We start from the raw sequence: 13,838 nt of genomic DNA on the forward strand, positions 1-13,838 counted from the left end.
ATAAAGGGCCAAAATCAGTGTCAAGAAAGTGCGCACTCTTATAAGTATAACTATTATAAGGTTGACTTTCTGGTGCCTCTGACCACCCGGAGAATACAAGTCCCCTTGTATTACCCCGGGGAGGCAAAGGTTGGGAGCACCAGTAAATCCATTCACGCCCATCTGCTGAGTAACAAGTTTCGCCCAATGCATCCAGCTCCACACCTGTATCCTATACGTCAGCCTTACGTCCGACGCACAGACACCCACATACACACAACCAGGTCATAAGCGCAAGAAAAGTTTGTTAACATTTGTATCGATAACGACACATTTACTATCAGGCGCGATATAATACTGCAAATATAATCCTCCTCGCGTAGAAATGTAGAAATGAAAGAAGCAAAAAAAATATTTTTAACAAAGGCCCACAAAATCCTATAATATAGGGGAATGCAGAAAGCACCTATCAGCTTCAGAGGTGAATTTGCAATCAGCCAATCGGAAGCGACCCATATTTTGGGTGCATCCTGTGGACCTATGTTGAGAGATGGGGCCTGGAGTTTAGTTTTTGCTAATTCAGTTCGTGCTCAAGTTTCATGTAGTTGTGTTTATGTACAAGGACTCATCGCCTACTTTAAGCAACAACGTCCAATGAGCAATCCCGAAAAACAATTTTTTTGTGACAGCATTCAACCGGCAAACATGTATCTATAATAATTATGTGTCTCTTTTCCGAAAATATAAATCTCTGCCGTTTGTCGATCAATCGTTTTTTCTTCCTAACTAAACCTTCTTGTTACTGCTCGTTGGTCCAAAAAATAAACCTCTGTTACGTTTTGTAACACAAAACTCACTCCAGCTCCACAAAATCCTGTTGTTAGAAAACACATTTTTATGTGATGATTTGCCACCAAAAAATCTTGAAAAAAATACCCCAAAAAAATATCAAAAAGAGGAGAGTGAGACAAGGATTTTGGCGTGACATCGAGTCAGGGAGGGGGGAGTAGAACATTTTGTATCACGTTTCCTTACTAAGTAGCCCTGTGTCCGTATGTTGGGGGGTAGAGGAGAGAAGTTTTTCGGGAAACAGGTGTTCTCTGCCGCAAGATGTAAATAGATTTTGTCTCCCAGTCCAGAACAGTGCGCTGCTTGTTGGAAGTAATGTAAGACTGTAACCCTTTCTGTCCAGCTTAGACGGGCCGGGGGGGCTTGCTTTAAAATAAAACACAAACCACTGCGCCTTTAAAAGTTTTCCCTTAATGTCTGAATCCCCTGCGGTATTAATGTGGTAATAATACTGCTTTTTTTAACCAAAAAATGAATTTATAATCTTGAAAACACCATCTACTTTAAAAGGCATGTACTTTATTTCTTCTTTATGTAAGTGATAAATGAGCACTTTATACTGACTGACATCATGACATTGGTCTCCGCTCTTTGCTGACTGGGAGCGGCCATGTTGGTTTTTCCCATAGTCGGTGACGCTGAGCTGTATATATACCGAGAGCTAGAAGCCTATAACGGAAACGCACTGCTCTGACAGGAAGTAATATACAGTGCTAGTCACGGCATTAGTTATTCATACTATAAGTCACTCAGGATGTGTGGTGGAGTTTGACAGAAATACTGCAGCGTGTAGGGAGCAACTGTTTCCTGAGTGAACAGAAAAATACAAAACAATGCAGCTCTGGCTCATCTAATAAAGGGGTGGATTTAGCAAACCTTCGAAAAAGGAAAAGTGGAGGTGTTGCCCATAGCAACCAATCCTACATCTAGTACATCTGATTGGTTGCTATGGGTAAAACCACCACTTTTCCTTATTCAAAGGTTTGATACATCTATCCCAAAGACTGGTTCTTTGTTACAATGAAGGCAGTAGGAGAGAAGTGGTGGTATGACATACCTCATACATGTCAACTCTCCCAGAATGTCCGGGAGACTCCTGAATTCCAGTAGGTCTCCCGGAATCCCAGGAGAGCTGGCAATTCTCCCGCATCTGCCAGCATCGAGGGGTGTATGGGCGGAAGAGGGGCGGCCCGTCACGATTTGCGTCATTTTGGCATCGCCCCCAGAGACGTAATGCCTGCTTTGGGTCTTTTTACCACTGTAAAAAGACCCCAAACAGGCATACTACACTGGGGGGCGGAGCCAAAATGACACGAAGCACTGCCCATTTCCATCCTCCCTTCACACCCCTCTTCAGTGATCTCCCGGAGGGAGCCTGTCAAAAGTAGGTAAGTATGACAGGGGGCAGTCGGGACAGCAGGACTTGTAAAAACAGAGAAGAAAGTCAATTCTGAGATTAGCCGGCACTTCCAGCAGCAAATGAAGTTCTTCCTATTTTTGTTTCTGGATTCCCAGCAATATATAACCCAGAAAAGGAAACTGAAAAGAGGAAACTCTCAGTAATGGTTCCACTGAGACATCTGGCACTGAAAGGGTTACAGGACCGCAGCAGGTGTAGCTACAGAGAGCAGATAATGTAGTTATTCAGCAACAGAGGTGACACAATGTTCTCACCCCACACTGGACCACGAGAACACAGTCATTAAAAGGACTTTCCACCTTCAGGCTCATTTATCGGCTTGCGCACACCCTCCTGCAACTTGTACTAAATAAATAGCTTTAACGTTCTGGATTACTTCTGTGCTCTGTCGGTAATAATGTGTTGCAGCTCAGTCATCACCGGGACGTCCACCAATCCACAGACAGATCAGATCTGTTCCAATTATCCAACCGTTGGCATCAACCATAAGTGCAAGAAAACCTTCCCTGTGTAATGATAACTGATGACCCAGAATACAGTCACTGACAGGTTATACTAACAATAAATATATATAGACATACTTGCCAACTCTCCCGGAATGTCCGGGAGACTCCCGCATTTTGCGAGAGTCTCCCGGACTCCCGGGCGAGTGTGGCAATCTCCCGCATCTGGATAATTCTGCCCACTTCCTAGTGAAGTGGGCAGTGGGCAGAATCCCAAACGCTGCGATTCCCGGTGAATGACGCGCATTTTGGAGCCCCGCCCCCCGTTACGCCCACCTCCTCCGCAGGCTCCCGGATTTGAAGAACAGAAGGTTGGTAAGTATGTATATAGAGTAAGTGACTGGGATGTGATTGTGTTACAATGAAGGCAGTAGGAGAGAAGTGGTGGTATGACATACCTCATACATGTCAACTCTCCCGGAATGTCCGGGAGACTCCTGAATTCCAGTAGGTCTCCCGGAATCCCAGGAGAGCTGGCAATTCTCCCGCATCTGCCAGCATCGAGGGGTGTATGGGCGGAAGAGGGGCGGCCCGTCACGATTTGCGTCATTTTGGCATCGCCCCCAGAGACGTAATGCCTGCTTTGGGTCTTTTTACCACTGTAAAAAGACCCCAAACAGGCATACTACACTGGGGGGCGGAGCCAAAATGACACGAAGCCCTGCCCATTTCCATCCTCCCTTCACACCCCTCTTCAGTGATCTCCCGGAGGGAGCCTGTCAAAAGTAGGTAAGTATGACATAACCCGTATACCCCCCACTTCCACCACTGTATATATACACAGTGGGGAGAAGGGGCGTGGCCCACTTAGTGATGGGAGCATGGTTATGCCCCAAGAGGGGGCGCGTGTAGCGCTTCTGACGTGCTAGGTGACCCCAAGCCCCGTCTTCCCCCTACAAACACCCTTGCATTTCCATGCTGTGCAGAGAGGCAGAAAAATCTGGAGAGGTGCAGTGAGTAACCGTGTAAACATCACATAAAGTCCATGGGGTATATTTACTAAACTGCGGGTTTGAAAAAGGTGGAGATGTTGCCTATAGCAACCGATCAGATTCTAGCTGTCCATTTTGTAGAATGGCCTAAATAAATGACAACTAGTATCTGATTGGTTGCTATAGGCAACATCTCCACTTTTTCAAACCCGCAGTTTAGTAAATATAACCCCAAATCTCCGATCATTTTAGTAGCACCACCCGTTTCATGAAAGGAAAGTATTATTTTTACTTATTTGCACCCCTTGTGTGCTAAGGACGAGCGTACTTGCTTGGTTTCTTCCGGATATTTCTAATACCGGATATATCAGCCTCATGACATTTCTTTCATAAAAAGAGGACATTAAAAAAATGACCCATAAAACGACACCCGTACAATAGAAGTGGTTCTGTGCTGGACACCGCACATACAAAACTAGAGCGGATACTAAAATTTACCTCCAGTATATAAGATAATACGCCATAAAGCAGTTATAAACTCTGCTAATCAGAAATAGTTTGTAACATTAACGTAGCAGCGTGTATAAATAATATATAATATATATACACATATATACACACACACACATACATACTTGGATGCACAGTGTACAAGACTGAGCAGAAAAACATGTCGCAATATCTCATTTCCACCTTAACTGGAGGTCCCGCCTCCTCCACACTTCACCTATGTCTTCAAGCCACGCCCCCAATCCTTACTCTGACTGGTTCCTGCTCCTGTCAATCCAACCAGCTAGAAATGAAAAAAAAAAAAAGATATTGAAAAACAACAAGAGCAGAGAGAAAAAAACTGGACTTGTGCACAGAAAACACTCACAACGTTTGTAACACAATATTGTGCGTACACTGTGACACAACGTGACCCACTACAGTCAGATACGTCCCAGCAAAGCTTTTTACAGAGCAAAATACACATAAGAAACATGTAACAACTGGGAATTTACATTGTAACAAATCACAGCTAAAGCATGATGGGAAATCTCCTATATTATATACTGACACGTAACAATTGGAGCTATTACACTTCTTTTTGCAATAAAATCACATTACCGACATTACCACAAACATCTATTGACATTTTTAGAGGAAAACTAAACCTCCAAACTGAAATGTTCATCTATGAAGTATTACTACCCCCAGCGCCATTACAGAGAGCGGGAGACCCTCCCACATCGTTAGGTCGGTGTCCTGATGGGATGGTATATAGGTTAGAACGCTGACGCTGTAGTCATTTCAGCTGTTTGGATGTCACCGGCCCTGCTCTCTGTATGCGATATAACCACTCCACACCGTGCATTTCTGCACAGCAAGTCTGCAAAGCTGTCACTCACTCTCTGCCTGCTCAGCTAGACAGGCGCCTACTTACTAACGTGACACAGAGGAGTGACGGATGGCATGGCGGCTATATAGGTATTTTATTTACATTATTCAGTAATTAGCCTACCCTCATATTTTTGGAGTGTGGGAGGAAACCGCGAACCACCATGAAGAAACCCCCACACAAACACGAGGAGAACATACAAACATCACACAGTGGTGTGTAGTAACAATGTTAATCAGTGTTCCACCCGACTGTCCGTTGTGACATTGAATAGTCATATGCAGACATGGGCAGGCAGTGACTGACTAGCTGTTTAGGAGCTTGCAGTATGCTGGATTTGCAGATGCGGGGAGCCACAAGTTATATTTCAAACCACTAAACCCAAATTCAAGCTGTTTGCGGTGTCTGTGAACTTTGTGTTGATGTTGTTTTCAGACGTACCAGCGTATAACACAAGTTTGCCTTTACAACCTTACCATGATCTTCCAGTGTATATATAAACAAACACAATGTGTGAGTTTCTCTCTACTTCACAGCAACTTCTTACACTGAACAATAAGCCGTCACTAAACAGAATTGGGGCAATTAATAAACATTTATGTAACTGGGCGGAAAAGTTTGTTTTTCTCAAACAATAAAATGTTGTATTATTTGCGGTCCTTTAAACTCTATGGGGGAGATTCAATTCAGCGCGAGAAGTCTCCGGGACAGTCCACGGAGACTATTGGTGCCAACGTTGGGGTTGAAATCACTGCTCACTTTTCCTCTCACCCTATAGAAGTTCGAGGTGAGCGGAGATTCCTTAGCGCAGTGCGGCACGTCGTGGCCGGTTGAATCTCCACCTGATGGTGTAGTTTAGAATTGAACACAAAAATATGCCCATTTGCTTATGCACAAAGATGCGTCTGTACAGCCTGACTTTCCACTTTGCTATTTTGAGTTATATGTAACTTGAGATACATATTACCTTAAATCTAACATATAGATGTATCTGGAACAATCACCATCAACTGCAAAACTGCAATTGTCTAGGTGCAGGAATTATGCTTCTTAAAAAACCTATTTCAAAACATATGAATATCCCAAATTAAGACGCATCTCAAAGGCGATTACTTAACTGGTTTGTCCACTCTTGGGGGGTAAATGTATGATCCTCCGATTTCCACAAGTTGTCCGAAATCGGCGACTTTGCAGTGAAAATTTAAAGCGGCAACGGCTTGTAAAGGCAACAAGCCATCACCACTTTAAATTTTCACTGCAAGGTCGCCGACTTCTGGCAACTTGCAGAAATCGGAGGATCATACATTTACCCCCTGTACTGTACTTTTAAACGCCTCTGAGCCGACTCTATGTATCAGATACATAGAGCTCAAAATACTGATGCAAGTTGTGCGCTATTCACAATTTGAATCATTTACGCAAAGCACATTTTGCAGTGCCAATACCACCTCTTACATGTATATAATTATATTTCCTGACCAGTTAAAGTTGCATTAAAATCATTCATTCTACACAGAATTTATCTAATGATTATATATATATATATATATATATATATATATATATATATATATATATATCTTATAGCAATGATGCCAAATCTGATCCCTAGGTCATATCTTCCTGGCACCTCCCCTGCCGTCTCCCTCACCAATAACAATGTCACGCTGTCCCCAGTTGCCCATTGCCTTAACCCTGTCCTCGGTCTCACTCCGCACTTATAGTCCATGGCACTCTCTTATCACCTCCTCCGGCGGAAAATTGCCAGAATATGTCCTTTTTTTTTTTTTCCACTCAGGACTTCACCAAAACTCTTATACATTCTCTCAGGATTTCCTACCTTGGCTACTGCAACCTCCCCCTATCTGGGATTCCCCTAACCCACCTGATCTTCCTCTTGTGCCAACTCACATCCACTGCACCACACAACAAACCCTACATTGGCTCCCCCCCCCCATAACCCCCAAGCTACTCACCCTCACCAACACCTCCCCCATCTGTCTCTGACCTGCACCTCATCACCGACACCTTATGCTTTGTCCTATTACGTTATTGCTTGGATGTCAAGCTCCAATACGTACTTCAAAGGCACTGAGAGCAGTGGTGTGTAGAGGATACAGTCACCTAAACGTACCACCCCTGGGTACAATGTGAGTAATCTAAGCTGGGGCTTCCCACCAACTTGGAGAGAATACAGTCAGCCAATGTGTCCAGACCCAAGTTCCTCACCCGCTAACAGAGAGCACAGCAGTCGCAGGGCATTATGGGTAATCTGTCCTTCAGTTTCCCATCTCGTAAGAGAGGACACAGTCACCTAGTAGACCAAGGATCTGGTCAGTGATGGGCCTCCGAGCCTTCACCTGCAGCCCCAGAGGGGAGACTCACATGGGCCCCCCATTCCCTTAATCCGGCCCTGTGTACAGCGCTGTGGAATTGGTGGTGCTATATAAATAAATGGTGATGATGATTAAGGGTTCTGTGTGGTCCTCTTGAAGGTTAGAGGGTGTCACCATCACTGGTCTAGGCACATTCATAGGACACCTGGGGGTATATTTACTAAACTGCGGGTTTGAAGAAGAGGAGATGTTGCCTATAGCAACCAATCAGAATCTAGCTGTCATTTATTTAGTACATTCTACAAGATGACAGCTAGAATCTGATTGGTTGCTATAGGCAACATCTCCACTTCTTCAAACCCGCAGTTTAGTAAATCTAGCCCCTGGTGTGTAATTTGCTCCTCAGTCTCCCACTGCTAGGAGAGAGCACCGTGACGCAATACATCCTGGTCCTTCTAGGACGCCCTGTGTGCAGTCTGGCTGCAGATAGACACCAAGATATTCATAGAGCGAAGACATTTGTTGTTTTTGTGCATGGATTTATTCATATTTTTTTTTATTTTAGGATTGCATGACGTTGGAACAGTAAATCAAACTTTGAAAAGATAAAAAAAAAAAAAAAAAAAAAAGAAAAAAATTCCCCAAAAACTATATATTTTTTTCAGTCATCTGGCTCAGTCTGCAATCTTTTCTACAGCCAAATTATAACAATTAAAAAAAAAAAAAAAAAAATACACAAAAAGAAAATAAACCCCCTGCTACACTTCAGCAAAAAACAAGAAAAAAAAAATATATGTATATATAAACAGCATTTACAGTTGCACAAAATCTGCCGCTTTGGCTTTTTGAAAAAAAAATTAAAAATAAAACAAAAAAAATCATTTTTTTGATTAAACAAAATTTCTTTTTTTTTTTTCTTCCTTTTAAAACATAAATAAGTTAGTACAATGTTTCAGTGTCTTTACACAGCAATTCACACACACCTCAAAACTGGTCATCATAGAGTATGCTACATACAAAGACAATGAACTGAGGGAAGGTGATGAGAGTACGATTGATGGGCGCCACCGGATTCGGCGCCCAGGAAGTGCGGTACTGGTGAATGACGCTGCTTATGGTAGCGAGACCAAACCTCCCCGTCTTCCTGTGATCGGAGGGTGGGCTGTGCATCTGGTAATTAACCTAAGTCATGTGTGAATGTGATATAACATGATTGACCCCCTTTTCTGGCGAGGGGGGAGGGGAACATAGTACTGTTTCGAAGATACTGGTTTAACCAATTTAATAACGGAAATATGTTGAGCTGGATGACAAGATAGAGCATACAACCAGGCGTTTGTCACACAGCTGTAGCCAGTGTTTACAACATCAGAATTATTTTTTTTTTTTGCTTTTTCAAAACCTATCACAAATTAAAAAATAGATATATTTATATGTACACGCATAAAAAAAATTGTAATAAAAAAAGTTTTTTTTAAAAAAAAAATACTGCGGAGCCATCTTTCAGCACAAGGAAGGCCTGAACACATTGTTGAAAAGGGACGGGTACGCTTACACCTCCGTCAATTAACGGCCACTGAAGGGACCATCTTTTGCAGAGAGTAGACGTAAATCGGGCGCAGTACCTAGCACAGCCTGTAAGTGGCGCTGTGCGCTTATATCAAGTAAGCAACTTGGAGAACATGGCAGAAAATGCTACATCCGGCAAAAGATAGTTTTAATGATATTTTTTTCCTTTGAGGGGTGAAACTGCGGACAGATTTGAGAAGACCCTTCGGGCAGCGCATCACTGAATATAATTAAATTAAAGTTTATTAAGACAACGCTTAATATTCTGGTTTAAATCTCCATTTCCACGTATATTTAGCCAGATTAGTTCCTTTTCACTGACTAGAAGGGTAGGTGGTCCTCCAACGATTCCTTAGATGGGTACCACCAAAAAACTCTCATTAGCCCAAAAAACTGGAATCTGTCGTGACTGCCACAGCGGCTGCCAATCAGACACGTCAGCCCCAAAAATTGGCTACCTGGGCAACAGAACAGCAATGTTGGTTTTCTGCTAGTCCGGCTAATGAGAAAAATGCAAATTATTTTATATGGAGCGTACCTGCCGCTCTCACACAGTTTAGGCTGATGTTTCACTTACTCAAACAATATACAGCCAATCAATTCGATAGGAATTGATGACACAGCGAACGGATGGGCTGAAGTCTATATGTTGGTTCATACCATGAAAACTGTGAGTGAGAGACAGACACTCAGGAGTCAGGATTTTCAGTGCCACCAGCACTCGGGGAGGCGGAAGGTGCATTTATAAAAGACGAAAAGACGAAAAGACGAAAAGACGAAAAGAAGAAAAGAAGAAAAGAAGAAAAGAAGAAAAGAAAAAAAGAAGAAAAGACCACCCCCCTCCCCAGATTCTCTAATGCGTCGCCTCTAAACAGGACCGGCAACCTCAGACACTGCGGTTGTAGCTGTAGCTAATCACACAATCGCTAGGTGAGGATTTTGTCAGTTGTAGCTCAACTACAGCAACTGTATGAAATATCGCCTGTTCCTGGCCTTATAACATGGAATATTGGTTGGATCTGCTGTTCAGCATGACCTCACGCCTGCGGATTATTAAAGATCCAGAAAACCTGCCCTGCTGACAGTGAATTGTATCTTGCCGTAGGAGGTGCAAATGCTGCAATCTAGTCAGTTACAGGTCATTATGGGGGTGGATTTACTATTTTTTTTTAAAAAAGAAAAGATAGTGGAAGCGTTGCCCAGAGCAACCAATCAGATTCTAGCTATCATTGATCTAGTGCATTCCAGAAAATGACAGCTAGAATCTGATTGGTTGCTGTGGGCGACACCTCCACCTTGGTCTTCTAAAAGATGTCCTCTCTCTGAACAACAGCGGAAACAAGGAAGGAGCGTTGGATGGGAAAGCTGGTGCAAAGGAGAGAGAGGTGGTGTTACCCGTAGATACCAATGTCTGCTTTCAGTTTCTAAACCGCATTAAGAAGAGCAAAAATAACAATTTCACAAAAAGACACCTAAACTCTATTGGTTGCTAGGAAACACCACCTTTCTCCCTGGCACCAGCTGTCACAGACGTCCCACAATGTGTTACAGGCCATACTTTGTGGAAGAATTTAAAAGACCAGTCAGACGATCTTCTATTTAAGCCCCGAAATCCTCTTCACTCCAATCAGTGTGACACCCGTCTCACACCCCGCCCGACACCCCCTCTCTAAAACATTTTATGTGCTACACAAGGGGGCGATGGGAAGGACGCGGGTGGTCAGAGAAGCGGAAGGTGCCATTTGCACAATGCTACATGTTATGCCCATGCTGTGTAGTGTTACTCTGTATCAGTGCTTGCAGGGTTCTCCCACCAGTGACAGAGTCCACGGGCTGAGTGGGCAGGAGTCAGCCGACACTGGGGGGGAGGGGAGCCTGGATCCTGGGGGAGAGAGAGAGAGAGAGAGGGGGACTCATGAGACGGTCATACAACCATATAAACTACATACAAGTCAAATACAAAATTGTACATTAATCACACTCTGAAAATATATAATATAAAACACACACAAATCCATGCACACACACACACACACACCACATATACACACACACGCACACATATACATACACAGATAAACACCATCAGATTTCCATACATTTACGCTTGTTTTCAAACACTCCAGCACGTCACCAGCACGTTCTAACACCAGACCACTTCCTGAACCCCCCCCCCCCCCCCCCCATACTTCCGCTAGGTGTTGTTTACTTCTGCGAGGACCAGAATCTGTGTTACATGGACATAAGGTTACTATATATTTTAGGATTTAGTTTTCCCCCCAGCAGGATCCGTGTCAATCAGGTCAATCAGGATTCAGCGTTAAAGTCTTAGACATGTATACTTGGAGCTTTTATATATCACGTTTATCAGACCGGATAATTCACACAACTAACCAGACGTGTGCATTGTACTATCCCCATCTCCTACTTTTCTCTAGAGCTAGAAAAACAGATTCCAAGATCATTACGTAGATTGCAAGCTCTGCGGTCACCCCGGAGTGAAGCTTGCGGACAATAAGTTTGATTAGGTTGGGGGGAAATAGTACAGGACCTGTGGTGTGGGAGATACCTGGAATCAGTGGGACGGGGTGAAAGGACAAGGGGCACACACACACACACACACACACACACACACACACACACTCCTACTTACCCAATTCCTCTACGTGCTGGGACGGCTCTTCTTGGGCGTTTGCTCAGGTGGGGGCGTCAAGCTGCTCTCTGCTGGGTCTCCAGTCTCCCTCCTGAGGGATTTTTTTGTGTTGGAAGAAGAGGGGTCTGTGGAAGAGACAGGGGGGGGTCACAGGTTAGACAGAAGGAAACTCAGGAACACACTAAGAAGAGGGGTCTGTGGAAGAGACAGGGGGGGGGTCACAGGTTAGACAGGAGGAAACTCAGGAACACACTAAGAAGAGGGAAATGGCTCCAGTTCAATGTTGGCTAACCAGTGACACTCCAGTTGTTGTGAAACTACAAGTCCCAGCACATCCTCCCAGCAATAAGCTACTATATATTGGCAAAGCATGCTGGGACTTGTAGTTTCACAACACCTGGAGTGTCACAGGTTAGCCAACACTGCTTTAGTTCTCGTAAGCTGGGACTTGTAGTTCCACCTTGACCTGCCAGCATCTTGCAACGCGTCAGCTCTTGTGGGGCTACAAGTCTCTGGTCAGCAGGGGATGCTGGGAAATGTAGTTTCACCACTGCTAGAGAAGATCTTTGGAAGTAAATGTTACTGTCATGTGATTAGTCTATGTGACATTACCCAGAATCCCCCGGTTCCCCTAGTAACATGGCAATACTCAGCTATCCCATGTGCCACAATATAACACATGGCGGTGTGATACATAAACACTGACTATCTGTGGGGTGTTGTAACACTTGTCACAGCCAGACACAAAGTAACACAATAACATACTGTGTAACACATGAAGGCAGATACTACTATCTAGTGTGTTACAGCCACACACACACACAAGACAATAAGATACACTGCAACACAAACACACAACAAGGCAAATGTAACACAATCTTGAAAACTTAGATACAAAGTAACACACACACACACACACGGGCAAGTCATACAATGTAACACAAAACACTAAGAAATGCAACAGCTACAATACACACACTAGTCAGAGTCAATGTAACACAAAACACACTGAGAAACTGAGATACTAACATAACAGAAAAGACTAACATATAATGAATACATCTGACAGGTACAATGTAACACAAAATACACTCAGAAAATGAGATACCATTTAACACAAACACACTAATACACAAGACAGGTACAATGTAATACACAGGACAGTCAGGTAACATATCACAGTCTGAAAAAAATGACACCCTATAACACACACATCAGTGGGATACAGTGTAACACAAACACAATAATACACACAGGACAGATCCAGTGTAACACACCAGTAAGGTACCGAGTAACACTATGATACAGTGTAACCACACCACACACAGATACAATGGAACACAGTAATATACAATGCAGCCCCCCCACTCTAAACACAGTATAACACACATCAGGTGGATACAGTGTAACACAAACACAATACCATACATGACAGATACAATGTAACACACATCAGTAAGTTACTATGATACAATGTAACAGTTTTATATAATGTAACCACACACAGGTATAATAGAAGACCAATAAGAGACAAGTGACATATATATATATATATATATATATATATACACAGGGGCTACTGATAGGAGGGTGATCTTGGGGTGACCCGGTTTAGGGCACACTCCTATACCCTACTGCCAGGCCCCGCCCCCCTTGGGGCGGACTGCTGCACTCACCCGGCCACTCTCCGCTCCTCTTTCTCCCCCGGGCCTCCGTCTCCTCCTCTGTGGTTGGTCCTGCGCCCAGTTTCGGGCGTGGCCCCCGCCGGTAGAAGTCGGGTGTGTCGGGCCCCGCCAGCTCCCAGCTCAGGGGCCCCTCCAGCGGCCGCTCCTGGTAGAAGTCGAAGTTCCACCTCACCCGCTGCTCGTCCTCCAGCTCCCGCCGGCACCGGGTCAGCTCCCGGGACAGACTCTCGTGATCCACCGGCCCGAAGAGGCAGCGGCGGGCGGGGGTGCGGGGGGAGCCCGGGGCCCGAGACACCCGCTCCACGCCCGGGGAGCCCGGGGACAGGCGCACGCCCGACATCACTCAGCGGGTCACCGGGGCTCTGCGCTGCCCAATATGGCGGAGAGGGAGCCAGCGCCCGTCGGGTGGATTTAAACGCCCCCTGCCGGGGATTGGCTGCCGCCGGGACCCTCCCGATTAAGGTGGAACGGGAGAGATGCGAGGTGACCCGAAACACCCGATGTGGGGGATTGTACTGTGTGCAGGACTAC

General features: G+C 44.6%; 1 protein-coding gene across 4 annotated transcripts in view; it reads right to left on the bottom strand.

The window, feature by feature from the left end:
• LOC142153196 (cyclin-dependent kinase inhibitor 1B-like) overlaps nt 1-13,720 on the bottom strand; it is a 29,864-nt gene extending 16,144 nt beyond the window's left edge. Inside the window, exons 1-3 of one of the 4 annotated variants that reach the window (XR_012691453.1) lie at nt 13,299-13,720; nt 11,623-11,747; nt 4,377-4,476 (exon numbers count right to left, since the gene is read on the bottom strand). Coding sequence is in view for 2 of the 4 variants with exons in the window: in XM_075210557.1 (XP_075066658.1) it covers nt 11,632-11,747; nt 13,299-13,647 (465 nt within the window). In the remaining 2 variants the exon portion in view is untranslated. Of the gene's footprint in view, nt 1-4,318; nt 4,477-8,635; nt 10,852-11,622; nt 11,748-13,298 lie in introns of those variants that run through there. The other 3 variants (XR_012691452.1, XM_075210557.1, XM_075210556.1) reach the window with 3 other exon arrangements.
• Between the last annotated feature and the right edge of the window lie 118 nt (nt 13,721-13,838).

This window comes from Mixophyes fleayi, chromosome 4 (genome assembly GCF_038048845.1).
Source record: "Mixophyes fleayi isolate aMixFle1 chromosome 4, aMixFle1.hap1, whole genome shotgun sequence".
NCBI lineage: Eukaryota > Metazoa > Chordata > Amphibia > Anura > Limnodynastidae > Mixophyes > Mixophyes fleayi.